The sequence below is a fragment of the Aspergillus aculeatinus genome, assembly GCF_003184765.1.
Source record: "Aspergillus aculeatinus CBS 121060 unplaced genomic scaffold BO66scaffold_56, whole genome shotgun sequence".
Taxonomy (NCBI): Eukaryota; Fungi; Ascomycota; class Eurotiomycetes; order Eurotiales; family Aspergillaceae; genus Aspergillus; species Aspergillus aculeatinus.
This window is the reverse complement of record NW_020291525.1, coordinates 65200-91463: the sequence shown is the minus strand read 5'-3', so window position 1 is coordinate 91463 and position 26264 is coordinate 65200. Positions and strand designations below refer to the sequence as shown.

The 26264-nt window shown below is 51.8% G+C and overlaps 9 protein-coding genes and 1 non-coding gene across 10 annotated transcripts; 4 read left to right on the top strand and 6 right to left on the bottom strand.

Moving 5' to 3' along the window:
- Positions 1-1311: 1311 nt before the first annotated feature.
- On the bottom strand, positions 1312-1954 carry BO66DRAFT_405129 (uncharacterized protein; the record flags this gene model as incomplete). The annotated part of the gene is made up of 3 exons (XM_025648963.1): positions 1312-1342; positions 1377-1408; positions 1547-1954. The coding sequence occupies 3 exons, from the start codon at positions 1952-1954 to the stop codon at positions 1312-1314; spliced, it is 471 nt and encodes a 156-aa protein (XP_025499711.1).
- A 2271-nt stretch (positions 1955-4225) lies between these two features.
- Positions 4226-8138, bottom strand: BO66DRAFT_414744 (uncharacterized protein; the record flags this gene model as incomplete). Its single annotated transcript, XM_025649491.1, has 8 exons — positions 4226-4592; positions 4793-5051; positions 5085-6028; positions 6088-6693; positions 6744-6768; positions 6824-6983; positions 7076-7115; positions 7165-8138. 8 exons carry the CDS (start codon positions 8136-8138, stop codon positions 4226-4228), a joined length of 3375 nt encoding a protein of 1124 aa, XP_025499710.1.
- A 476-nt stretch (positions 8139-8614) lies between these two features.
- BO66DRAFT_332753 (M20 family metallopeptidase) lies at positions 8615-10039 on the top strand (the record flags this gene model as incomplete). Its single annotated transcript, XM_025644149.1, has 4 exons — positions 8615-8722; positions 8790-9544; positions 9595-9738; positions 9793-10039. The coding sequence occupies 4 exons, from the start codon at positions 8615-8617 to the stop codon at positions 10037-10039; spliced, it is 1254 nt and encodes a 417-aa protein (XP_025499709.1).
- BO66DRAFT_460822 (fungal specific transcription factor domain-containing protein) lies at positions 9793-11807 on the bottom strand (the record flags this gene model as incomplete). Its single annotated transcript, XM_025652315.1, has 5 exons — positions 9793-10621; positions 10679-10880; positions 10933-11069; positions 11122-11517; positions 11587-11807. 5 exons carry the CDS (start codon positions 11805-11807, stop codon positions 10177-10179), a joined length of 1401 nt encoding a protein of 466 aa, XP_025499708.1. The 3' UTR covers positions 9793-10176.
- A 478-nt stretch (positions 11808-12285) lies between these two features.
- On the bottom strand, positions 12286-12357 carry BO66DRAFT_t274. The gene has a single exon. It is a non-coding gene; the product is annotated as a tRNA-Met (tRNA).
- A 54-nt stretch (positions 12358-12411) lies between these two features.
- Positions 12412-14217, bottom strand: BO66DRAFT_474639 (Zn(II)2Cys6 transcription factor domain-containing protein). The gene is made up of 2 exons (XM_025653157.1): positions 14057-14217; positions 12412-13999 (listed from the first exon to the last, which is right to left on the bottom strand). The coding sequence occupies exons 1-2, from the start codon at positions 14114-14116 to the stop codon at positions 12527-12529; spliced, it is 1533 nt and encodes a 510-aa protein (XP_025499707.1). The 5' UTR covers positions 14117-14217; the 3' UTR covers positions 12412-12526.
- A 281-nt stretch (positions 14218-14498) lies between these two features.
- On the top strand, positions 14499-15828 carry BO66DRAFT_395029 (NmrA/HSCARG family protein). The gene is made up of 5 exons (XM_025648130.1): positions 14499-14715; positions 14769-14903; positions 14950-15001; positions 15083-15594; positions 15655-15828. Exons 1-5 carry the CDS (start codon positions 14530-14532, stop codon positions 15730-15732), a joined length of 963 nt encoding a protein of 320 aa, XP_025499706.1. The 5' UTR covers positions 14499-14529; the 3' UTR covers positions 15733-15828.
- A 1272-nt stretch (positions 15829-17100) lies between these two features.
- Positions 17101-18246, top strand: BO66DRAFT_405124 (glycoside hydrolase family 16 protein; the record flags this gene model as incomplete). The annotated part of the gene is made up of 4 exons (XM_025648962.1): positions 17101-17194; positions 17252-17532; positions 17586-17877; positions 17936-18246. 4 exons carry the CDS (start codon positions 17101-17103, stop codon positions 18244-18246), a joined length of 978 nt encoding a protein of 325 aa, XP_025499705.1.
- A 2251-nt stretch (positions 18247-20497) lies between these two features.
- BO66DRAFT_382458 (uncharacterized protein) lies at positions 20498-21580 on the top strand. The gene is made up of 3 exons (XM_025646011.1): positions 20498-20685; positions 20759-21106; positions 21230-21580. Exons 1-3 carry the CDS (start codon positions 20681-20683, stop codon positions 21393-21395), a joined length of 519 nt encoding a protein of 172 aa, XP_025499704.1. The 5' UTR covers positions 20498-20680; the 3' UTR covers positions 21396-21580.
- Positions 21581-22018: 438 nt separating this feature from the next.
- mirD (putative MFS siderophore iron transporter) lies at positions 22019-24097 on the bottom strand. Its single transcript, XM_025646010.1, has 4 exons — positions 23872-24097; positions 23532-23802; positions 23118-23460; positions 22019-23032 (listed from the first exon to the last, which is right to left on the bottom strand). The coding sequence occupies exons 1-4, from the start codon at positions 24045-24047 to the stop codon at positions 22101-22103; spliced, it is 1722 nt and encodes a 573-aa protein (XP_025499703.1). The 5' UTR covers positions 24048-24097; the 3' UTR covers positions 22019-22100.
- Between the last annotated feature and the right edge of the window lie 2167 nt (positions 24098-26264).

The following is a 26264-nucleotide window of genomic DNA, read 5'->3' as shown; positions in this document are numbered from 1 at the left end:
GTAGAGAGACAAGGATGCTGGCGACAGAATGAACAGCCCTGACAGATGGGACAAACCGTTTTATATCATTTTCGGGCTCCTTTTTTCTGCCAATGCTCATTTCCCTTGGACCGAAGCTTGATGAGAAAGGTGCGATCGTCAGTCTAGCTTCGCAACTCCGACAGAAAGCTGCATGATGCCCCACAAACTGGTTCTTCATTTCTCTCCATTCCCACAGATCGTGGGTAGAACTAGTCCTTGTCGGGAAGTCATCGCCTCTTCTCCGACGGTCAAGTCCACAGTGTCCCTCGGCTCAGAAAGATTTGACTTTGATATCAACGGTTGAGCCGGCTGGTTTAGAAAAATTCTCCAACGTCACTCGCGAATGGAGTGAGGTACTATTCCTGAAACTCTGGGCGAAAACTGTGCATTTCCGGAAGCCTTGGCCAGAGGGCGAGAGAGAAATTGCGCCGAGGTTGTGCTGAGCAGATCATACCCCAGCAGAGTGGCTCTGTCCAAGCTGTCTAGCCTCAGCTTGCGAAAGCTTCACCCTCTGTCATCCCCACAAAACCCTCATCAGTCCGGGGTGATGTGTGGAGAAGCGCGGGGTCTCCAGATTCAGGGAGTTCGCAATCCACCACAGGTTACGTATTACGGTTTCAGCCAGTTTGTAGGATTCCCAGCGCGATTGTTGTGGGGAAACAAATGTTCTTGCTGAAATCCGTCCATAGCACGGATTTGAGATTGTGGGAAACGGGGCGGCGGCGAGTCGGACATCGGAGGTCGGAGGTCGGGATAATGACGTTGACAACAGAGTAAAATTACAAGGACTACCAAGATGCAGTGTGTGGTGTGTGAGGCTTGTAACTTATTGCACACTGGCACTAGGAGTAATTCTCTTCACCTATAAGAGCTTATGTCTGAGACTGATAAGTTACACTACGGCGATATTGTGCTGTAGAGGACTTGCACAGCTCTGCGTACACAATGCACACTCACCATTCACTTAATGAGCACGCACTCTTATGCTCCTACCCGGTCATGATAGATCGACCCTTCGCTTGGCTAGCAGCAAGTCATTAAGCCATGCATGAACTCAACAAGTCCAGTCTATAGGAAGAGCATGTGCCCGGTGATATCTTTCGAGCTAGTCTAAGTATGCATGTTGGAGAAGTAGCAAAGTCGGCAATTGGGACAGTGCCACGAACCCTATACTGTCTAATTCGATACAGCAGAACTACACGATCTCTTGATAAATCTTGACTACAAGAAAATCAACATTTCAGTGGTCCTTCCATACTTGCCTTGTTCAAAATCCACTATCGCTAGATCTCAGACGCAATCAAAAGCACGGAGGCATATACTACACAAGGGGGTCATATCAACCCAAAGCTTACAACAATCGCCCGATATCCAGGCCCATGGCACTCTACGCTCTTATCTTATTCACTCAACTTTTTGAATATTTGAATTATATTCGCAGTCTTGGCTACGTCCAAAGAAAATCATCTCCACCCAGAGGCACCCAGCCCCAACACGCCTACTGCGGCCCCAACGTCGAACTTACGCGGCGCAGCTGCGACGACGGCCTCCGCGGATCCGCGAGGGCGCCCGTCAAGGCCTCCAACACGGGCTCGTACCACCCGTCCGCATGCCACTCTATCTCATCCCGGAAGACGAAGATCCGCGCCAGACGGGCGGGGCGGTCATCGACGAACATGCGCACGCGGTCGCGGCAGATGACGACCGCGGCGCGGCGGCGCGCCTTGCCCTCGACGAGCGGGTATCGGCCCCAGCGCTCGCGCAGCAGACGTGCGGCGAGCTTGGGCCAGGGGCCCGCGGCCTCGAGATCTTCGCCATACAGGCGCAACGTCTCGATCGCCGTGCCCACGCCCTCGTCGTCGGGGTACAGGTCCGTCGTGACGGTGTAGGAGCACCGCTCGAAGAGACCCTCGGTGGGAGCTTCGGTGGCCATTCTGCAGGGAATCCTGGATTGGTCAGCTCGGTGAGATGGCTGTAATGTGCTTGGTCAGTTGGAAATAGGTCTTGGAAAACCTGGGCTGGTTGATGTTGGTGACTTTCGGGAGAGAGGAGCTGGATGTGAGGATTTGAGTGGGATTTTATATCTTCACGGTGGTGGGAAAGAGGAAGTCTGTACGATGCAGTTGCTGCATATTCTAGGAGATACATTCCGGATTATTTCTCGCTAATCAGCACTTCGAATAAAGATCTTATCATACGTCTTGTTCCAACAACAAAAGTAGTTGTCAGAGTACTTTATATCGGTACAGCATGGTGAAAAAAATGCATTGGGTGAGACAAAGCTTCGCACGAAGTCTTTGTACCAGAAACTTTGACATGGGCGTTAAAGAGCTGCTGGCAAGAAAGGTAGTATAACAACTCCAGTTTACAAACAGACATAGTCTCTTTGTCTGAGAAATTTTCAGAATGATTCAGAAGCAAAGGTAGTAATTATTAAGTACCTACCGACAAATTCTCTTCGTCGCAGAGCTCGACAGGGGTGACTGAGAAGAGAAATTTATATCTTTTAAACACTGCGAGCTGTATGCCAAGCTTGAATCCACCGGCATAAAAAAGTATGGAATAATGTCTTGAATAGTTTAAGACCGCTGCTGTTATGCTCAATCATGCACAATTCAAAGCTATGATACAAGCGTAGCATAGATAAAAAGACAATAACTGTGAAAGACAATGTACCTAGTAGACATGACATGCCGTTAGTGGCGGGATATGACAAATAGGGGAGTGTAATAGTGTAGAAGTAAGAGCTTAGGAAAAGCCTTTAGAGTGTGGCTCAGAACACGCACCTTTATGCTCACTGCACGCTCCAGGGCCGGTCAGTAATCAAGCTAGAAGAGTCCGGTAGTTAGTAGCTTCTCAGCAGCTCCGAAGGAGCGTACTTGTCATGTGACAGCGGTGAAGCATTGTATCGATCAAAACACCCCCGCTTTCTCCTCTTCAACCCCGCACTTCCGCATGTTGCGTCGGATGAGTCTTTATCCCCAAGCTTCGTGGCTGAACTCTGACCTGCAGCTGTGCCAATGCAAAGTAGCTCGAGCTCGTCGGCTCCGCTGCTGCGGGGGTGAAGAGCCTGCTTCCGTCCCTATGGCGAGGTCGGACCGCTGTGTTCCTCTTCTTTCATCGTCACAGATCCAGAGTCATGTAGAAAACAGTTTCCAACGACTACTTCCTATTTTCCGAGGTTGATCTTCCCTCTAGTGACCGTGTCCTTGCTTTCCTATCTCCGCAAAGGACGCATGATTCGTCGAGGCTGGGCGCTGCGAACAAGTTAGCCCGGAGCCAGCAGAAGAAAGCTCCCTTGCTCGACCACTGTCTATTCAATCGCCGCTACAGCACACCCACTAAGAACAACCATCAGAAAGCAGGGGTCGAAGTGGGGAGCTCGATGCTGTCTGGATAGTGAGCAAACCCTTTCGCATACCAAGCAGAACCGCAACCGATCAACATGCTTATATCAACCCGCTATCTTTCAAGATTATCCGTGAAATCGTCTCCTCGACCGACTTGAGCACAAGTTTGATATTACTAGTATCCGTCGCCTGGATCAGATGCGGGTAGAGGTTCAGGTTGGCGCGGTTGACCTGATTGAATTTCCACAAGATGAACTTTGCCGCCTTATTGATGTCAGCGCCGCCTTTGTAGTCCGGGAAGGTTTTCTCAAGCGGCGAATGCGATAGCTTTTCTTTGAAGAGGTCGACCTTGTTCAAGAAAAGGATCATGCTCGTTTTCAGAAACCATCGCGAATTTACGACTGAGTCGAACAATAGTAGGCTTTCTTCCATGCGATTCTAAATCAGAAGATTAGTCTTGCCACAGTCTGCAATAACATCGAGGACCGTACCTGGCTAGGGTCCTCCAGCAGGACCTGATCGTACTCGCTCAGCCCAACACAGAACGCTATAGCTGCGACGTTCTCGAAACAATGGACCCACTTCTTGCGTTCGCTTCGTACGCCTCCAACATCGAATACACTAGATGGGATTTAGTCACTGGATAAGTGTCAGTGCTTGGGAGGAGCGCGTACTGGAGGTTGGTATAACCGATGGAGACACGGGTTTCGTATATCCCCGTGGTCTTCGTGCGCGCGCGCAGTACATCCGCTTCCGTGGGTTGATAACCTTGTGCGGCTATTCGTTCTATGTTATCGAGAAAACTAGGTGCAAGTCAGTACCCATTGGCCTGGTATCAATCATTCGGGATCCTACTAAGGTGCTGAGTCCATCAAATAAAACTTCGTTCGTTGCTCCATAAGCAGAGGAATAGCGGGGTCATGCCACAGTGCGGATATCAGTTTACAGGCATCGTGCCTGAGAGTTTGATCCGGCAGCAGACCCGTCTCCGACATTGGTAAACGGTACGATCGGGCCTCTTCACTATGCGGATGGATTCCCAGCTCATTCATTGCCGTAAATAGCGCATCGGCGCATTCCAGGACATTTTTGTAGATCGTCGTTCTGTACCGACTCAATTCCTCCGGTGTGTATCCTTGCATGTACAGAACCTTCATCTGCTTGATGATTGTTGACTTGCCGGACTCCGCAGCACCTACGCAAGTTGTGAGCAGCAGAGCCCTGGAGAGGAGAAAGTACACTTACCAAGGAGAAGAAGCTTTTGTTCCGTCAGTCCGCGCAGGAATTTCGGCATGTTTCTGTGCTTGGACCGAGCCGCTAAATCAAGCAAAGACTGGCCGTTTCCACCTTTGTAGCCCAGGTCTGCCCCATGTTTGACCAGAAGCTTGATCATTTCTTCATTCCCGTGCACTATTGCCGACCAAAGAGGCTCCTGTACAGCAGCTTCATGTTGGATCAGGAGTTCCGCCATCTCATAAAATCCCAGTTGCACCGCTAAACTAAGTGGTGTCCCACATTTGACTGACACTAGGTCTGTATTGGCTTTTGTAGCGCTGAGCAGTAACGATGCCATCTCCGTATCGTTACGGGCAATGGCGTGATGTAAAGGTGCGTATCCCACTGCGTCCATTAGGTTAACATCGCAGAATGTGACCAACGTTCGAACAATGTCGTGATGCCCTAATTTGGAGGCTACATGAAGTGCTGGAAGACCCTCGTCTATCAAAGGAAGATTGCACACCTGCAATATCTCTTTCTTCCAATTCAGCGCTATGGAGAGAAGCGGTTCGTGGTTTTCTCGCACAGCCCATCCAAAAAGACTATGTAACTGAGAGCGAAGGGAGCGGCCACCGGGCGTCCATGGATGAAAGTTCCAGGTCTCATTAAAGCACGTCGCAAGCTTCTCGAATTTCTCCCACATTGGGGAGTCCCTCGCAAGAGATCTCGTCTGGCTGACCCAGTTCACTGTAGCATAATTCAGAAATTTGTACTGGCTTCGATCTGGGATAGTTGATGTGCGAATATTGCGTAACTGTAGGACTCTCTGGGGCTTGGGACTATCTGGTACCCGAAAAAGGTATCTCAGAGATGACTTCAACGCCGGGCCTGCAAATAATACAGGGTCGGGGACCACGGCGTCTCTCGTTTCATTGCACTTGTGCTCGATCTGAAGGCTGAAGTTAGAAAAACAAAGATACGCAATGCAGAATTCTCCGCAATTCATTTCTTCCTGTTTCTCATTGAAGGGTTGTTCTTGGAGGGCTTTTTGAGGTCCGGGAAGACCGTTTTTCACCAGATACTGTTTGATCGAAGAGTGGGCGAATCGGACGCAGAGGTCTATCGGGTCTAGGACCACAAGATTGGCGCAAGATCCGATGATGAAGTCACGCTGGGGAAGCTTGTTGCTGTCAAATGCTGTGTCTTGTTTCTCAAACGCTACTGCCTCTCTTAACTCTTCGACGTGCAAAGGTCGTGACGCGAAGCCAACCCACTTCAGAACTTTCAATGCTCGTTTATCATGAGCGTTTATTCTGTTGGCGCAATACCGATATGTTTCCTCCAGATCCTTGGGCAATTGATGCAATGCTGAGCGGACTTCGGCATCCGTGAAACAAGTGCTCCAAAGAATCTCGAGCTGAAGATGGACCCAGAGGAACCTTGCATCAACACGTAAGCATAAAGGTTGAAGTTTGGGATCAAGAGGTCAGAGACATACATCCCGGATGATTCGTTGACCAGCACTTCCTTGATTTCTTCTAATAACAGGCGATCGTCTGTGAGCTTCCGGTACATGGACTTATCACTGATACTATAGTCAATGTAGGTCAGGATATCACTCATGGTGTTGTCGAAAGTGGAGGTCCGACCGATCCCAGGTATGAATGTCGCGATGTTGAGATAGCCTGGTATTTGGTCTCGGCTAAAGAGGAGAATGCGTTGCCCTTTGAGCTCTCTTGCTCCAGAGAATAGTGAGCGGATGAACGTAAGCAGAAGCTTGCATTGTTCTTCCTCCATCGCATCGAACCCATCCAAGACATATGTGGCCATCGGCACTAGGTCGAATAGTTGTATAAAAATGTCCTCCAAGTTGTTGAAATCGGGCATTATCTTTCTCCTTCCAAAAAACGTTACAATCTCTTTTTTCAAGTGCGCTGGCCATGGTCCTGCGTTCCGATGAAGGAATTCACTTAGTTGCCGTATCAGACTAGACAAGACTGAAGACGCCCGCAGAGTCTCATTGTGGTCATGTTCGCAATAAAAGAAGACGGTAGGAGCATGGTGGTCCGAGGGCTCGTATCGGATACTTTCGATCACAGATGCACTAGCCTTCCAGTGTCAGCTCGGCCTCTCAAGAAGGGGTACAGTACAAACGCGATCACTGTCTTTCCAGACCCAACTGCATGAAAGTGCCAAGTCAGTAACCAGCCAACCACATCTACTTGGATGCTTACTTTTCCCAGTGCACCATAACTTGTTCGAGCGTCTCTCTAACCACGCCTTGAATTCGTGACTCTCCAAGAACCATTGAGTAGTACCTGTCAGTCTTTTGTGCGCAAGCCTTCTATGAACCTGTTCGTGCTGGTAGCTAGAAATCTGCTCTAGGAGCTCCTCCTGTTTGTCCAATGCTTCAACCAATCAACAGCAGCTCAGCCTGAACGTGGGAATTAATCTCACCGTTGCGCTGTGAAGTTACACTCTGAGACGAGCGCGGGGTCGGCGAGAGTGCTCCAAAAAGGTATGGTACTAGCAGAGCAGGTCAGTCAAGAGATTGCCATGTCACACCAGGAACAACCTACTGTTGCCGGTGGAGAGCTTTGATGGTTCGTCCTCGACTTGTTTTCCATGAATAATGGACAGCAATTCCTTGGTGTAGGCGGCGGCGACGGCCGCCGCATACCCCTGCCACTCTTTACTCTTGTGAGAGTCTGAGTAGTCGCAAATGCCTCGAACAACTAGGCACGGGAAGCTGTCCATCAGGCCTGCTGCCTCCATCTCAAAGCAAAGTATGCCAAGTTCGCGGGCCAGCTTGTCCCTCAAGCGACCGTCCTTCATGACCTGATTCGCAGACGCGATAAGCCCGTAATGAATCTTCGGATCCTGTGAAGCGCGAATTGACCGCTTCCTGCATTTGTCGAGATCACAATCCGCACAGTTGTTCTCTGGATTCACGTGATCATATTCGGAATCGAAAAGAATGTCACGGTCAGCGCCAGGGTATGCGAAGCAAGAGGACCGGGCGGCTTGCGACACAAGCCACGAGATTTGACTTGGTCTGGTAAAGTGCGCAGCTTGCAGTCGAGAAATCGCGGTGAGAAGGATAGGCGGGGGCTTGTTGAGTACGCCTTGTCGAGCAAAGGCTCCCCCGGCCAACGACTTTCCATAATCATATTGTACAATGCCACCATAATCCCTTGTTGGCTTGCTGACAACCACATCTCCCAGTCTAACATCCTCCGCCGTTCCAGGGACTCCACCGCCAATGCCCACCATCAACCCGATTCGAATCGAGGGGAATGTCAAGCGGATTTGGCTCGCAATGGTGGCGGCTGATGTTGTACCATACACACCGGAGGGAAGGCAGGCGATGACCACGTTGTGCACATGAATTCTGCCAAGTATGTAGGTGTTGTCGTCGGTCGGTTTGGTCGGCAAGTCGGGGTGTCTCTCGTCGAGCATCGCGGCCGCAGCTGCCATCTCCAAAGGCAGAGCGGAGATCCACCCGATTGTGTAATCATGGTGATGGAGAGCTGCTGGAGTGGTTGTCATGATTATAGGATGTCATGTCGTCATTGCAGGATCAAGTTGGGTGACAGAGATGTGTCTGTTCAATTCCTAGAGGCTGTCTTTTGGGAAGAGAAGTTGGTGAAGTCAGAGAGGTGGGGGAAGGAGGGAGGATTCAGCCTCGTGTCTCATGCATGTTGCATGCATGCTATAGACAGATTGTGGCCTCAGGCTCCAGTTAGACCCCTCTCAGGCAGCCACACCTGCGCCCTGCTACTGTGGCTAGTGGGTGAAGGCGGTCGGATCGGGCGGATCGGTCCGACCGAAAAGTGAGCCCGAAGCCGAAACAATGACAGACACCGCTTATCAACCGTTATCTGCTTTTGCGGGGGTGTCTCTATGACCGCATCCAGTACATAAACTCTGAGATCCCCTCACATCGCTCCCTGCTCGTATAGTTCATCCTGCGTTGTCGCTATGAGCAGCTTGAGAAGACAAAACACACGCTGAAAGTCCTGCAAATGACCCAACTAACCGATCCTCTCCCTCTTCAACCTGCAGATGTCGTCTCCGAGACTGCGCGAGCCATCGATGACGCGAGCGAAGAACTGCGCAGATTGAGTCTCGAGGTGAGTTGCCTCAACATAACCCCGCTGAAGTTCAGACCAGACAATAACCAAACTATATCTCCAACAGCTCTTCCACAACCCCGAAACTGCTTTCCAAGAAGTCAAAGCCAGCAAGCTCCTGTCCGACTGGCTCGAGCAGCGCGGGTGGACCGTCACACGCAGCGTCTATGGCATCGAGACTGCCTTCGAGGCGCGCTTCTCCGTCCAGGAGGGCGGACGCACCGTCTGCTTCAACGCCGAGTACGACGCCCTCCCCGGCGTAGGTCACGCCTGCGGCCATAATCTGATCGCCACCTCCACGCTCGCATCGGCGGTGGCTGTTGAGACCGTGATCAGATCCCGCAATCTGCCCGGGACCGTCGTCGTGATGGGCACCCCCGCCGAGGAGTCGTACGGCGGGAAGTGGATCATGGCGAAGAACGGCGCGTGGCGGGGCTTCGACGCCTGTGTCATGACGCACGGGATGCCGGACTTCAGCACGCCCGTGTGCATGACCAAGGCCTCGTGGAAGCTGCGGGCCAAGTTCCACGGCAAGTCGGCGCATGCGGCGGGGGCGCCGTGGACGGGGCGGAACGCCTGCGACGCCATCGTGCAGGCGTACACGGGGATTGCGTTGCTGAGGCAGCACATTGAGAAGAGTGAGAGTATCCAGGGGTGCATTCTGGAGGCGGGGAAGGTGCCGAATCTGATTCCGGACTATGCGGAGGGGATGTTTAGTGTGCGGGCGCCGACGGTGAAGCAAATTGAGGAACTCCGGGCGAGGGTGGAGCCTATCTTTCACGGTGCGGCCGCTGCGACTGGGTGCACGGTCGAGTTGGATTGGTACGACTCTCGTCCAGGATCATCCGGAATGTGCTGATGTGAGATATTAGGTTCGCTCTTTATGAAGACGTCGTGACCAACGACACGCTCGCAGAGCAGTACAGGCGGTACATGATACAACATCTCGGCCTAACTCCCGAGGAGATGCTGCCCATAGCGGCGGCGAAGATAACCCACGATCTGGGTGGGAGCTCGTAAGTACTTATCATCACCGTCTTCAATGCCCTGCCACTTACCTCCTGTGACAGGGATTTCGGCAGCTGTTCTTACATCTGCCCTGGCATTCAATCCGTCTTCAACATCCACGCGACCGATCTCCCCCATTCGACAGGGTTCAGGGAAGCAGCGGAAAGTGAAATCGGGCATGTCGAGGCACTGCGAGCAGGAAAGGCCAACGCGCTGATCTGCATCGATGTCTTGCTTAATGACGATTTCGCGTTGAGGATGAAGGAGGATTTCAACAAGGCGATGCAAGCTGCTGGACGCTTTCAGTAGTCGTGATCGAGTCACCCTTTATCGTCTATGTATATACCATGGATAACTATGTACAACAATCTTTCCATCAACCTCTCCAGAACCGGCACTCTAGTCAAGTTTGCGTCCTTCGTCACACTGGCGCACATCTTCTTGTATCATTTATCCAAAAGATTTGGAATGTCAAAAAGAGACTCGCCCGCAGCTTGATCTATTTCTCCCACGAGACCTTCTGGGGGTAAAGAAGTCCGCATCACCTGCTCCAGCACTCGCAACCCGTTTCGAACTTTGTCAGCAGATTCCGCAGCCCCGGCCTCTTCCAGCAGCTGGACCCCCTGTCGTAGTCTCGAAAGCACCAGCCCGCTATTCACAGCTCCACTAGCAACCTCGAGAGCTTTGGACATGAACTCTATAGCATAGTACGTAGTCACGAGATTATAGTCTCCCGAATACGGCAGCATTTGTCGGAATTCCTTCGACTCAAATTGAGTTTGGAGCAGAAGACATGCGCTGTCCAGAGCTTTCTGAATGAACGCCATCCTGTTGGTATCTGCGCTTCCCTGTTGAGGTTCCTTCACGTGCAAAGCAAGACCGTTCACGTAACTAAATTGACCAAATCCATTAGGTGTTGCAACATTTCAGTGGGATTAGTAAACACACATCTTCAAAAAAGCGTAGGGAACCATAAAGCGATTCCGGTCTTGCTTCTTAGCAAAGGTCTGGTAGAGCGGCTCCATGCTATTGTTGATATGGTAGAACCAGCGGTCAATTTTCTGATCAAGGGCTCTCAATTTCTGAACAACACTATCAGGGAGTGGATCCAGTCGCAATTCTGCGCCGGCTATTTGCCTTTTGGCTTCGGCTGTAGATTGTCAGTTGGTTGTCGTCGCCGTGTAACGGGAGGGACCTCGAACCGGTAATTGAAAACCCTTGCAAATACGCGCAAAGCCGATAGTCCACCGGTCTGCAGTGAGGAGAAGCTAGAAGCTGAGAAGCAACGGGCAGGTAGTCCATAATATTGTAAATGACAAATGGCCGATCAAGATTGATCCTCATCGAAACCGTCAGTCTACAACTCAGCTCCTGATGGCTTTCGGGCTTACATTAGGTCAAAGCAACACAACGAGAACCACGTTCTAGCGGAACCGACCAAGTCTGCTGTGTGTTCGACAGAACCATCCCCCAATTTTAACGCAGCCACATTCAAACCTAGTTCCACGGCGATAGAAGCGACATATCCCCATAGACGATGCCTGCCAGTCCAGGCGGCGAGAAGCATCATGGCCTGGACAGTGTATAGATCTATGGCGCCAGAGAACGTGGTGCTGATTATCTGATCTGCGGCGACAAGATAGGTGGCGTAATTCTCGGGACGGACTGCCTTGGATGCAATGACACAGATCACCGTCGCCATCAGAGGTTGTTTGCGGATGACGTGCGCCGCTGAGTAGAGCTGGTCATCCATGAATGCGATGACTGTCCGGCAGTGCTCATCAAAGCTGAGTTCCACGTAAGAATATACATACACGAATCATTAGTGAAGATTTTGGCAGAAGCCGTGTACTCACAAATTATAAAGCTCCTCCCACTCATCCTCAGTAACCGTACCACATCGCACGATGTCAAATGAGGTCGTATCCTTGGCTCGATTCGCAGCGAGCAGCTCATCATTCGACAATGAGACCTCACGCCCACTCCTTGTACTAGGCTCCAGCCGGTCGCACAGTCGAGAGACGGTGTTTTGTAGTTCTCTCAAATCTTTCTGGTGTCTCTCCTCCAAGCTATTCATCCGCTGTTCCAAGGCAGACCATTTATCACTGCGATGTGAGCAAGAAGTTCATGACAAACGCAATCGTGTCAAACTCACTCTAACTCTTCAGCAAGGTGCCTAGACCTGCTCGAGGCACGCGATGCCCGGGGGTTCACAAAGACACATTCAGCGCGGCTCGCTTTACACCTCGCACAAGGGACTTTGCCGGGACCTCCACATTTGAGCTTCTGTCGTCGGCAGCGTAGGCACGCCGACACCGATCTGATTCATTAGTTCCAGGACGAGGGTGTAGAAGCGAGAAGCAATGTTCACCTGTTTGTAGTGTCCATCGCCTCGACTCGGAATCTTTAACTGTCGCTGGTCCGGATGGTGTCGGATAAACAACACGATAAGACCGGTAGGCCGATAAGTGCTTTGGGGTCTGCATCGGTCGGATTTTTCGGCAAGGACAGAAAATCGAAAAAAAAAAAAAAAAAAAAAAAAGAAATGCTCGAGTTAGCATGTCCTGGTTTCGATCCAGGGTCCTCCGGGTTATGAGCCCGGCGCTCTTCCCCTGAGCTAACATGCTGAATTGATGTAGGTGGTGTCTTTGCTCTGCTACCTACGACAAAATCAAGTCATTGTCCACTTTCTCTTATGACATTTTGTCTAGGGTGTTGTTTGAGCTGAATTGCATGCAATTTTCACTCTTCAGTCTACTCAAATTCAAAGTCCTTTATGTAGCCTCTTCCACCACATCAGAACAGTCGCTGTCCCAACTTCAAAATATCGGCAATCAGAGCTCCCTGCTGACCCACGGAAGGAATGCGACCAGCGATCCAGTTTCGTTGGTGTTGAGATGGAGTAAGCTGCCCGGCATTTATGAAGGGCCAAAAAAGAAGGTGTGCACCGGCATCTCCTGGAATACTTGGATCATCATGCCTAAGACGCTTGAATGGGTTTGAGATCCCGTTTGAGCCGCTGCCATTAAGCAACTCCAAGTGATAGCCACAGTGCTGTGGGGCTGTTGCGCATATGTCCGAGCTCAGTTGGTACAGCTTCTTCAAGGTTTGCTGATGCTGTATCGGATCAGCCATCATGCAGGGCTGTGCAGATACCGTACTTTTCTCGAATTGTTGGCGAATCTCATCAAGCAGAATCATCCGGCATGCTCGAAGGTTATTCCAGTTGTAAGCGATCCATAGGTCTGGGTAGACATGGAAGCTGTCCCCAAAGACCAACTCTGACCTCTCTAGCAGATCAAAATTCTCAAATTGCCAAGAGGACGGAAAGGTGTCCGCTAATGAAGTCAGCTCACTGTCAAGTGCTTGCGCGGCGATGATTATGCTCTGTGGTTCTTGTATCCTTCCCGATCGTATGTCAGCACGAAACTCGGTCACCTGGATGATCATCTCCGACAACCGCCATGCAGGATTGTTCGTAGTATCAACATGTTTCAAGGCCTTTTCATGTAGGAGGACTAAATCACCCGGTATTGGAACCGATAGGATAATGCAATGTACCGAGATACATGCGAACAGGTGATGAAATAACTGCCGTCTCGGACAAGACGAGATAGACTCGTCTCCTCGCAGACACAATAGCGTCGCTGCGCCTTTCACATGCGCATAGCGGTTTGGGATAGTTCGCCTGGTCTCAGCGGTATGAGACTCGTAAGAGATGAGAAGCAGTATCGAAATGACGATCGCATCAGTTGCCGCGTTTGCTTGTGATGACGAGAGTGCTGAATTAATGAATCGCAAGGATCGGACATATTCACACCTTGCTTCGCTCAAGATTTCGGGATACTGATACTTGTGAGAGTAGGCCGCGAGCCCGACTGCACTCAGACTGGTGGCAACCATCGGGTCTCGCAGCACCTCCGCGCTGAACGTATAAAAGTATTCATTATAGCCCCGGATCGCTCCGGTCGGTCGCAAGACATGGTTTGCTAGGTAGTATTCGGTTGCACGGTAATGTAGAGGCTGCACCACCTCCATCGGAATACTTGATTCCAGATCGAGGTACTTCCTCTGAGGTACGGTAGAGATTTTTTGCTTCGCATTGGAAGATGAAATCCTTGATGTGGTTGTGTGCAATGAAGTGCCTTTGTTTGTCGCTGTTCTCTGCAGGTCACAATATATAAACATTCGATGAATGGAGTCGGCGTCCTGCGGGCACTGCCAGCCAGATCGAGCACATTGTGTACAGGCTGGACGCAGCTTATCACACTGCACAAGATTTACTTCATGAGACTTGTAGATCGCAGAGAGGCAAGATGGGCTTACTTTAATCTTCCGCTTCCTGCAAGTTTGGCAGCCTGTTGACAGCCGTCCGTGGCGAACCATTGTCCCATATGAGGCCAGTACCGTGGAATGTCCCCCCAACACGTCAGCGCAAGTGATGATTATATTGCCTTTGCAACTCGAAGAACAGATTGCAAATCATTACAAATACGGATGATGATGTGAGGTAAGGTTCTCATGATGACAAGGAATCCTACTCCGAGAGTAACGAGACTCGGCACCTGCGGGCAGCAGTGGCGCTAGCTCTATTTGGAAGGTATTGCGAATTAGCCAATCAGCGCTCTGTACTGCGAGTGTGAAGATATTCAAATCTATGGAGAATGAATCTGACAACCCCTCAATCGACGGTCCATGGAGATATAAAAACCGTCTCATAACTGCTCGATTGCTTCAAGAGAACAATCAATCTATCATTCCGAGTCACCTTTCCCACCTAGCATACACAAATCCTTAACATGTCATCTGATAACAGAAAGGTCTTGGTGGTTTTTGGAGCCACCGGAGCCCAAGGTGGCTCAGTCTTGAGAGCCATTCTCAGCGACCCTGATACCTCTCGGCAGTTCAAGGTGAGAGCTATCACCAGGGACCCTTCCAAGCCAGCTGCGTTGGCCCTCGCTCAACAGGGTGCAGAGGTTGTCAAGGTAAGCATACACATCTGCCGATACATTACCATGGCTCTAACCACAAAGATCAGGCAAGCCTCAACGAAAAGGAAGAAGTCTATGCCGCACTTCAGGGCGCCTATGCGGTCTACCTAGTCACCAACATGGAAGGCTTTGATTTTGCTGCAGAGACAAGGCAGGGGAAGCTTGTGGCTGATGTTGCAAAGGTAGGGTCAGCCTCTGGTATCCGAGAACTCGAACTAATCAAAACAGGAGCTGGACATTAAGCACCTGATCTGGTCAAGTCTGCCGCATATTTCGCAGAGTAAGTCGCCTCATACCTCTTCTTGAGTAGTGAATCAATCCAACAGTCGCACTCGATTAATTGTCTTGCTACTTGAAATAGTTACCGACAGTAAACTCACCGGCGCAGTTCACTGGGATGGCAAAGCCGTTGTTAACGACCACATTCGGTCTCTAGCGATCCCTCACACAATCATCAACATTGGAGCTTATGCGCCCTTCATTATAGACTTCTTCCTCGCTCCTCTATCCACTGAACCCCCAACTTTCAGCCTGTGCTTGCCGGAGCCTGCCAACATCAACACCGTGCTGCCTGTGGTTGACGCAGCAGCCGATGTCGGCAAGTTCGTGAAGGGTATTCTGCTTCGCCCGAAAGAGACAATTGGCAAACAGTTGGATGTCGCGGAAAGATACTACACCGTCAGAGAGATAGTGGAGACCTTGAACAACCTGGGCAGGTCTGTAGTCTTCCAGACCCTGCCCAAGGAGACGTTCAAGGCTGCACTTGCCTCAAGGGGACTACCTGAGTTCTTTCAGGAAGACCTGTGCCAGGTCTTCCAGTACATTGAGGAGTATGGCTACTTCCATAACAACACACTTGAGGAGGCTCGCGAGGTAATACCCTGACAGAGTCTGGTGAAGAATGATGTAATTCTAATGTTGTATCATGACTAGATTGCAAGCGAACCACTGATCTCGTTGGAGGAAGCATTTAGACGCCATCTCGAGCCTGTCAAGTTGGGAGTCAAATAAACAGCTTGGGAGTCTTGCATTGGAGTGTAAAAATGCTCAGTACCGTGAATGGGTGAGTACAGTATTGACTGGATGGTATTTGTGGAATTCATTTGTTGGGGTATTTTGGGTCTTGCAGGTGTCGGGCGGTTAGCATTTAGATTAGAAACTGGATGCCTTGTTGCCTTGCTGTCTTTCGGCCTTGCGGGCTCACTGCTTTGCTGTATGTAAAGTCACGTGACAATATGTCCTCTGGCTTACGGGAGTGTGACCCAATCGTAGATGCCTTTAAAGCCGGCCAAGAGGCCTCGCAAGATACCCCAGTTCCAAGGTCGGAGAGTCTATATTTAAGCATGAACCAACGGAGTCTCTGGCGTGGTCGTGATACGTAAGGCTTCGATCACGTGCAAAGCGAAAACGGACTAGCGGGGAGGTTGTCTACGTAAGACACCCGGCCCAGGAGACGGTGGAGTTCGAGTCTTTCTTTACAATCTCCCACAGTCCTAAGCCTTCAAAGCGTGTTTCAGCTCTCGCTACCCCTATTGCAAGAGCATGCTACTATATCGGTTGTTAATATTGTCCCCTGACTGACAATGACCGGCAATGAATGGGGGTGGAGTTCGCAACATCACAGTTTCAGACATTCATGGGGCGGCGGCTGAGGGCTGTCAACTTGCGATGGGCTTAGCTGTAGATCCTGTGGGTAGGGAACGATGAGCAACCATCTCGGGGTGGCTTGATCAGTTCATTGGGTAGGAATCTGGGGAGGATGCATGTTCAAACGTAGGCTCTGTGGCTTTCAGCGTCAAACGAACTCATGTACCGAGTAGTATATCGAGGGAAGATCCACCGCGTTTCCACTGTCCACGACGGCACTTTCCCTCTTTGAGCCGAGCGCCTCTTGCCAGCGGAAAAGTATTCAAGGAGACGTCGACTTTCCGCTCTGCAACATGCATGCTTTCGAGCACGCAAGCCGCCCAGTCATCGTCCAGTCAAGCTTTTGCACCAGTTCATGGCCCCATGGCCCGCGAACAATTACATAGCAAAGGCTGTCGTCGTCGGCCAACAGTTCCACTCACCCCGCCAATGAGAGCTTGGACACCTAATATGCATACGTCCTTCATTTCACCCGGTGGAGGCGCTTTTGATCAGAGACGAACTTAGTCCCAAGGACGACATATTCGCTGTTGCCTTCGCACGCTGCGCCAGCCCCCTAACAGCCCACCTGCGCCTTGGTTGCGCTTGCCCATAAACCTCCGGCACTTCCCTGTTCTCGCTCCAGCCATCGGACGTTCGCTCTCTATATCTCTGACGAAACTCTTCTCGTTCGTTTCGAAAACTTCTCATTCGTTTACCATCTCACATTCGTTACACACAGCCAATACAACCATGAAGTCCTACATGCAGTGGGCCGCCGCTGCCCTCGCCGCCGGAGTGCCCTTGTGCGCAGCTCAGACTTACACCGACTGCAACCCTTTGAACAGTATGTTAATGCGGAGAACTCGAGTCTGAGCCTATCGCTAACTGATCGTCACAACAGAGACCTGTCCCGCCGATACTGGTCTCGACCAGTGGTCTTTCAGCACTGATTTCACCGTCGGATCTTCCGCGTTTAACAAGTGGACCACGACTGATGGCACGGTCAACAGCACCTCCTTGGGTGCCAAATTCGAGATCAAGGAGGAGGGAGATGCTCCCACTATCCAGACTGATTTCTACATCTTCTTCGGAAGAGTGGAAGCCAAGTTCCGCTGTGCCAACGGTACCGGTATTATCAGCACTCTTGTGATGGAGTCCGATGACCTTGACGAGATTGACTGGGTAAGTTTGGGCTCCCAACAAGTAAAACAGTCAGACGCTGACCACTATCCCAGGAACAAATCTCAACCTTCGACACTTACGTCCAGACTGACTACTTCGGTAAAGGCAACACCACAAGCTACGACCGGTACACCAACGTGGATTTGACTGATCCCGTTGAGGAGTACCACACCTATGCCGTTGACTGGACTGCGGAAAGAATCGAGTGGATCCTTGACGGAACTGTGGTCCGCACCCTCGAATACGCCGACGCTGTGGATGGCACGAACTTCCCGCAGACCCCCATGGTTGTCAAGATCGGAATTTGGGCTGGTGGCGACCCAAGCAACAGCGCTGGAACCATCGGTAAGCCAACTGCAGCACTTGATGATTATCGATGTTGTTTTGCTAACGTGTTTTGCAGAATGGGCGGGTGGCGAGACTGACTATACCGCTGGTCCCTTCATCATGTACCTCGAGTCGGTGAACATCACCAACTACAGCCCGGCATGCAGCTACACCTACTCCGACAAGACCGGCGACTACACCAGTATTACCAGCTCGAACTCCACTTGCAACGCCACTTCCACCACCACTTCCAGCAAGAGCACCTTGGTCAGTGGCTCGGCTGTTGCCTCCAGCTCTGGTGCTGTCTACACTGGTGGCGCGAACAGTCTTTCCTATGGATCTGCGATTTCCATGGTTGGCGCTGGTCTTTTGGCTGCTCTTCTCTAATTTTAATTTTCGAGCCCTTGCTCTGACTGCGTCAGACAAGTCGTCTTCACTACTTTGTATATATAGACCAACTCCGCAAGATAAATACCAGATCCCTGTTTGTGAGGAGTAGTCTCCAGAGAAATGCGACCCGTGTCCCAAGCTTGATATGTAGTATTTGCGAGGTCCAAAGCCCGTGTTGCGATAGTTTACTTTGAGATTGCAACAGCAGGAAGAGATCGAGCATGGGGTCTTGCCACCCTTGCTGCCCCCACGCGAGAAGACAAGATAGCCTTTATTTCCCTCTACATTGCGACAAGCTAAACCAGCAAGACATTTTAATGTCGATCTTTGAGACTCCCTAGTCTCTTTCCTATCTGTTTGAGAATGGTGGTGAAGTCGGGGCCAGCCGAGAAACCCCCCGAGCTCGGAGCTTGCCGAGGCCCGAGGCCCGCCCCGTCCCACCTCGGGGTTAATTGCTACTCATGGATTTACCTTTGCAAATCTGGGTTTTATCTACAGATGGACTGAGCAAGTTTGGTCATACATACACGGCCGACCATACCATAAAGAGGAGACATGCTAGGCTCGTCTTGCGAAGTCATTTTGGCGATTGAGGCGGTATTAGCCCATGTCCGACTACATGATCGGCTATATGAGTAGTAGAGGTTACTATGCAGAAGTCATCGAATTGACAGGCCACGGTGTATGCATCCCTCTCGATGGCCGAATGATGCATTTATTCAAGGACCTACCGTCTACTCTGTACTCAGTATACTACCCAGGCTATGGGTACATCCGGGAGTAAGAAATAAGGCTGACGCCGGGGAACGGAACCGCGGCTCGGAGTTAAGAACGAGTCGACAAAGAACGATCACCAATCAAGCCACCGGTAGGTGAGCTTCCCACAGTTCTTCCGAGTCAAGTTGCAATCTCCCAAGTCGATCTAGGTTTGCGCTACCTAGGCAGGGTAATGACCCTCCAGGCTGGGGGCTCTGCCATCATTCTAAATCATCGAATCTCAAGGACCACATAGATCGGTCTTTTTACCCGTCTTTTCGTGCCAGAAGCCGCGTGGAGACATTGGGATCTCAAGCAGCAGGTGATCTTATGTCCCATCCTAGAGTAGTCCAGGACCACGATTGTCGATCGGCTGTCATAACCTGTCATGAGCTCGCCAATGGAGCCAACAAGCTTTGCTAAGGCTAGCAAAGCTTCTAAACAAAGGGCTTGATCTGATGCAATCCACACCTGTCCCAAATCTCCACCACTCATGAGCGAGACTCGTCTTCGGAGTGACTAATACTAAACTACCCAAGTGACGCTTTCCCCTCTATAAATGATAGTCAAGCTTTCAAAGGGTCCAAGGGCCACCACATATGGTTCTTCCCAACCCCACCCCCTCATTACCATCGTTCTCGAAGCTGCGACACCCGCTACTGTTTCTGGAACGCCTACATCGACAATGTCAGTTCCTGCTACCGGATCTTACTACTCGACCTTTCTCCAGAAGGGAATCCCCAGCGGCACCTGTGGCACGAACTACACAGCCCTGGCCACCAGCACCTCCATCTCAACGCTGCAATGTTATCTGCAACAACACGCATGCGCCCTTTCAGGAATCATCTCGAGACCGAGACCTGTGCTAGGTGACCAGATTGTCCTGGGGCGAGAGCAATCTACGACCGTGGTAGGCTACGAGTATGACGTGCCTTGGGGTTGAGATATAGCGAGATTGAGTCTGTGGACCGGAAGCTCAGCGCGGCAGTTTCTTTTTGATAATGAGTGGAGCAGAGGATCTCAGCAACATACTGGATGTGGATGGGGATGAGGATGGGAATCAGTGGCTATCTCGACTATTCCTGCGGCTTTTGCGAATCTTTCCCATCGAATGCACAATAGGGGCAGGCTTTGACTGTGCGGACCTTAGAATTGGGGAAAGGCGTTGGTATAGATATTCAAAATTCACTAGGGGAGAAACTACTCTCAAAATCTAACGGTTGATAGGGATTTTCGAAGATTCAAAAAACCAAGCTTCGATTTCCCTAGGAATGACGCCCACAGGTATGATGATAAAAGTACTGTTTTCCTTAGCAGTAAACTTTTGGATCATTCACTGCGCCATATGAAGTCAGTGGTTGAAATGTGCCAGGCAGCCGCTGCGGGGACAGGCAGCAAACCACGCACGGCGCAAGGAGGCATTGTACATGTACAGTACAGTACAGTACTAACTATACTTCCATTCACTTGGAGTAACACACACTTGCTCAATCTGCTATAATCCATTACCATCCCTCTTCCTTCCACCTTGTCACTCTCTCATCTTTCTACTTTTCTCATCTTCCCACCTTACACTCTCTCTGCCTCTCCGTCTCCAACTCCAGTCTTGAATCCTCACCACCACAACTGTCATAAGAACCTACCTACCGTACCTCGACACGAAACCACACACAACATGGGGTAAGTGCGAGCTCACCAATCTCCCCATCATCCCCAGATCCCAGCCCAGTGACTAACGCTCTCGCACCCGAAGCTACACCCACTACTTCCACGTGAACTCCGGCAGCGAAGGCTGGGCGGCGATCTGGCCGCGCCTGATCGCCGACACGCAGACCATCATCGCCGCCGCGGGCGTTCCGCTAACCGGGCCTCCTGAGTACCACCCCAACGGGTACGAGATGAGCACGCCCCCGATCGTGTCCGTGGACGAGGGGATCGACCTCAACGGGGTGGGCAAGAACGGGCACGAGCCGCTGGTGATCGGCGTCAAGGAAGACGGGTCTTTCAACTTCGTGAAGACCGCCCGCAAGCCCTTTGACAAGGTGGTGGCGTGTGTGCTGCTTCGGGCTGCGATGCTGGCGCCTCAGGCGGTGGATGTCAGGTGCGTAGCTGGCTCTTTTCTGATTCCTTGAATCGATTCTGTTGCTTTCCCCTCGTTCCTCGATTTTCTTCGAGCATTGAGAGGCACATGCTGATGATTCAACGTGGCGGCCTTCTCGCATAGTTCTGATGGCTATTGGGATGATGATCAGGAGTGGATCGCTGCCAGGGCGCTCTACCAGCGGCTGTGGCCGCTGGACGAGATTCACTGTCCGTGGAAGGAAGAGGACGGGCCCGAGGAGATTGTCGACAACCCCGGCGGCGGCGGCACTGGCTGTGCCCAGCAATAGAGGAGAACCAAACCATGGAGAGGTGGGAATCCGGGTTCTTGTAACGTCGAGCGCCTCTCGTGCGGTCGTGTTCTCCTGCTCTGGACGGGTCGTGCTTCTGGTTTGAATGGTCTTGACTTCCGCTTCGTGGCCAGGCTGTGTCTCTCGGGATGGGGAACAGATAACTTTAGTCGCGTCATCTTATGCAGGAATCGATTGGTGTGGCTGTAGCTACACTCTCTTATCCATCGACTAGCATAGTACTAGGAAACATGAAGCTCTTCTGCAGTAGATCAGTAGTCATGCCCGTGGACATGCTTCGAATCACTTGCCATCTACTAGAAGTATGGATTTAGCCCCAGGGAGCCGAGTAGAAAATACAGTCAGTTCACATGGAGAGCCATAGCATAGTAGACACCTCATGGGGCACGAGTCTCTACGTGCATCCCACCGTTATTATGCATTGCCGCTGAGAGGATCAAGCGCGGGAACACATACTGCCGCACTGAAGCGTTCCTGGATACGATATCGAATGTCTAAATTCTGTTGAAAGTGAGGAAGCTTATTAGATTTATAAAAATATTAGAACAGATTGGAGCGACTTGGCATCGATGCCAGATCGTCGCTCCCAAAGTTTACATATAATTATGAGAAAGTCTCAGCGACCGGGGTTACACCTCCCCACGACCTACACAGCAGCACCAGCTCCCACCTCACACGCCTACTCTAGAATAGCACCTTGGAGACATCCTTGTTCTCCTTGATCTTGATGTTCTTGATCATCAGCACCCAGGCAATAGACAGACCCATCAACGCCGTACCGGCGATCATCATATTGCGCTGACTGGAGGCGTAGGCATTCTGGATGGCGATGCGGGTCTCCGACCCGACCGGGAAGCTGAGCTGAACATCCAGCGACTCGTAGATCTCCTCCCACTGGTCGAGGGTATCGGCGGGGAGATACTGGCGCAGCTTCTGGGGCAGGGTGTTGGTCCAGATGGCGCCGGAGACGCTGCTGCCGACGGCGCCGCCGACATTGCCGAAGGTGCTGAGCAGGGCCAGCATGGCGGCGTACTCCTCGTGGGAGGAGGCGGCCAGGACGGCGACCTGCTCGATGAGGATCAGGGTGCCGCCGCCGACGGCCAGGAAGATCTGGCACATGCACATGTAGCCGACGGAGTGGCCGGGGGTGCGGAAGTAGATCATCAGCCCGCTGGCCAGCAGGTACAGCGGCACCGCCCACAGCAGCAGCCACTTGAACCGGCCGGTCACCCGGATCAGGTACCCGCACCCGATCAGCCAGATCGGGTCCATCAGGTCGAAGATCGAGCTGATGTACCCCGCCTGCGTCAGGCTCGTGTTGTACACCACCTGCAGGAACGAGGTGTAGTAGCTCGCCCAGCAGTAGTACGAGATCTGGTAGGTCGTGCTCAGCAGGCACGCCCCGATCACCGTCCGGTTGGTCAGCAGGTGATACGGGATGAACGGCTTGGGCGCCCCCCAGCGCTCGTACACCACGAACAGCAGCAGCACGCAGAAGCCCACCACCATCATGGCGATGATCTTAGGGGATTTCCATTCGTCCTCCGTGTTGCCCGCGATGTTGAACGAGGTCAGGAAGAGGATCAGGCCGCCGATCATGAGGATGATGCCGCCAACTAGAAGGGAAACCTCGGTGTTAGATGCATCATGGGGGCCATGTGACTTGGGTGGTGGAAGGGGTTGGGGATTGGGGATACACACCATCGAACTCCACAATGTAGAACCAGATGCTTTGCCACCAGGTGCGCGTGCTGCGGGGCTTGTATTGCAACCGACCCTCCTTGTCAGCCTTGCGCTTGGCCATCTCCCAGGTCAAGATCAACGGAAGCGCAACGACGGGCAACAAAATGCAGACGGTTCCATACGCCCAGCGCCAGTTCGTCTCGTGGAATTGGTTCGAGAGAGGTGCGCCGGCAAATGCGGTGATAATGTACGGCGAGGAGGTGAAGCCGAACGCAATGCCACGATTGCGCAGGGACGAGGTGTCGGAGGTGAGGACGTCCACGCAGAAGATCACGCCCGTGAAGCCGACCGTGTAGAAGGCCTAGGAGAGGCAGTGTCAGTTTGTCAATGCTTGTACACGATAAGAAGAATTTTCGCCTTGGGGTCACCCACCTGCGCAGCACAGTAGGTTGCGATGTTGTTGCAGCCCGCCATCATGATCAACCCCATCATCGCGATGAGAACCATGATACCCAGACCGACCGTTCGATCCCACAGGTTCAGCACCTTGGCGATCGGCAGCAAGCACGCAGCACCCATGACACTGGTGACGATGCTGATGACCGTCAACAGTGAATGCGCCGAGAAGTCACTGGTGATGTAGGCCGACAGGTTGGCGGTAAGATTGTTGTTCAGCCCACTGACAAAGTAGAGCATCCACATGCTATGGCCCTTTAGTTAGTCTGTCTCAGGCCCCAAGTCTTTCCAGACACACAGGCTAACCTGCACTCACCATCCATAGGAGAAGTAGAGAGCCTTCTTGGACCAGACAGCGGTGACCGCCTCCGCAACGCGAACACCATCCTGTTGATCCTGGTTCTGAAGTGACGGATCCGGGGAGGCCTCGCGCTCGATGGGAAGAGGATCCTCATCGACTTGAGGGGCATGGCTCTTGTTGTCCAGGGCCATGGTGACTGAGCAATCGAACCGTGTCCGACAGGCAGGGGAGGCGGTGGGAGAGAAAGCGAAGAAAGAAAAAACTTTTGTCGATCTGCCAATCGATCCTTTGGGCTGCGGGCGTGAGACATTTTTAAGAAGCCCTTGCACGGCCAAGCCTTGTCTGTGTCACGCCTGCGTATTCTCAATCAACCGGGTGAGCGATTCCCCTCCCAATGTCTTGGTTTGCCCTTGGCGACACCTCCAAGTGGCGGGCCTGGTCCGAGGTGGAACCCAGGATGCTGCATCTGATAAGATACCATCGCCACGCTAGGGTTAGGTGGTTCGGTGACATTTCGTGCGATTTCGCTGGAAGGTGTGGAGGGGGGTAATTCCTCGTTGGTTGCTCGTGCCGTGAAAGAAAACTCTATTACCTGTCCAGTTCATTGTGTCTTCTTCCTCACTTGTTCAGATACCTCTCTGCCTATAGCAGAAGAATGCAACCTATGCAGCAAGTCCAAGAAAGTCTGCAATTACAGCGTGGTCCTGTATATCATCAAACCTCACCGACCCGAAGCCTGGTTCGGTGCCTCCTCCACCAAGAGCTGAGACGAGCACTGCTCCCCTCCCCTCGCCCGCCAAGAACAGCCAAGGATCTAATCAATCCGCAAGCGGGTATCCTCCGGAGCACATCGAACCACTCTCGAGTGGCTGCACTCGGTGGGTGAGCCAAGAAACGAAGACTCGTAACCGAGGTCGTGACCGGACCCTTGGCCCTCGCAGCAAAAGCGAGGAGCCAAGCCCGCGATTTCTTGGAGGGAGTCCTTGGCAACAATGCCACGCGGATTTCATCGATGCAGAAAATCGAATAAAAGAACAAGTCCTTTCTGATCAGTTTCGAGGTCTATCTAGAAGGTAGCACATCATCAAATAATTCCCTACTTCTCCATGACTAGAATCAAGCCTACAGAAACGTGGTGGCCTAAATTTCCAGAGCGGAGACTCTCGTGGTCCGCGGGCTCCGTGCGCTTGGCTCCCCATATGTTGGACCCTTTTTTTTCCCCCCGTTGTTCAGTGCCGTGTGCCCTGATTCCGAATAATTGCCGCAGAAAGCGCCGCCTCTGTGGCGATGATGATGCTGGTTTTCCGGTAGGTAGAGATTCACCCACTACTTCTTGCTTCATCATAACCCCACGCTGCTTGAAGGATAGTAAAATCCATCGTGAGATGATTGCGGTGCGAAGGTTCAACTCGCGAGGTCGAGCTGCTGTTGCTTGGATCTGCGATTTCCGCTTCCCACTAACTAGCCTACCACCGTTTGATCAATTCGGGCCCCTGTTGCTGCAAGTCAGATTGGTTTACCTGATTTGAGATTGCCGAGATGGATAAGATGTCTCACATCGAGTTTCTAGGCTGCCATCCATCTTGTTCAGGGACCATGGAAGAACGGCGGGCCAGCATCTGCTGAGAAGCGACGTCTTGGCCATGCAGGTCAACACAACCAGATCCTTTTTTTGGCAGCTTGGTCTTCTTGGTTCTCGGGCGGGAAGCGGGTTGATAAGATTGATAACAGGCGTTGTCATCATCTGTGTTGGAAAATCTGATGTCTGTATGTAAGGGTCCGTATGTTTCGTGCCCAAAAATACACCGCACCCCGCTGGATGCGATGAATACCCTCCTGCCCTCGATCCGGTTTAGGTTTCTAAACAACACGTCATGCATACCATCACGTCTGGTAGAGAAAACGATGCAAATCAATTGGTTTTGCTCGGCCCCTGCTTTCTTCCATTCGCAGTCACACTTCCATACCTCTGTCGCGCCCATAGAAACTCCAGTACGATCAGTTTCCAGCGATTGGATTTTCGTACCTGCAAAAGATTGACATTCGGAGGGTAGATGGTGAGATTTCCTAATCGGGCCCAGGCAATGCTGATCAGGCTCAGTGAGCGCATCAGCCAGCTCAGGCCCGGCGCACTGAGCCAGCTCCTGGTACTGTGGATCGCTCACCAATCGCACCATAGAGGGCCGACAGTATGACCCAGCCACCCCAATAAAACACACCACACTAGTGCAAAAGAGTGGATACTCACCAACTCGACTGAAACCCCCTTTCCTGGCAGGTCGAGGATAGATTGTCGGCGAAATAGTGGTTTACGGTCTGAAGAATCCCTCCTCGCCCATCAATCAATATCGTCACCAGCTGATCCCGGGCCTGACGATATGTTTCTTCTCCAGGGCGAGATGAGATTC

Excerpts from the sequence above, each read along its gene's own strand:
- BO66DRAFT_474639 (XM_025653157.1), bottom strand. The coding sequence starts at position 14,116 with ATGGTTCGCCACGGACGGCTGTCAACAGGCTGCCAAACTTGCAGGAAG. Across the intron at positions 14,000-14,056 it reads GCAGGAAGCGGAAGATTAAA|TGTGATAAGCTGCGTCCAGC; the intron begins GTAAGCCCATCT and ends AATCTTGTGCAG.
- BO66DRAFT_395029 (XM_025648130.1), top strand. The coding sequence starts at position 14,530 with ATGTCATCTGATAACAGAAAGGTCTTGGTGGTTTTTGGAGCCACCGGA. Across the intron at positions 14,716-14,768 it reads AGGGTGCAGAGGTTGTCAAG|GCAAGCCTCAACGAAAAGGA; the intron begins GTAAGCATACAC and ends CACAAAGATCAG. Across the intron at positions 15,595-15,654 it reads CACTTGAGGAGGCTCGCGAG|ATTGCAAGCGAACCACTGAT; the intron begins GTAATACCCTGA and ends TATCATGACTAG.
- mirD (XM_025646010.1), bottom strand. The coding sequence starts at position 24,047 with ATGGCCCTGGACAACAAGAGCCATGCCCCTCAAGTCGATGAGGATCCT. Across the intron at positions 23,461-23,531 it reads CAACCTACTGTGCTGCGCAG|GCCTTCTACACGGTCGGCTT; the intron begins GTGGGTGACCCC and ends TGCCTCTCCTAG. Across the intron at positions 23,033-23,117 it reads CTACATTGTGGAGTTCGATG|TTGGCGGCATCATCCTCATG; the intron begins GTGTGTATCCCC and ends TTTCCCTTCTAG.
- BO66DRAFT_382458 (XM_025646011.1), top strand. Across the intron at positions 21,107-21,229 it reads CCTCAGGCGGTGGATGTCAG|TTCTGATGGCTATTGGGATG; the intron begins GTGCGTAGCTGG and ends CTTCTCGCATAG.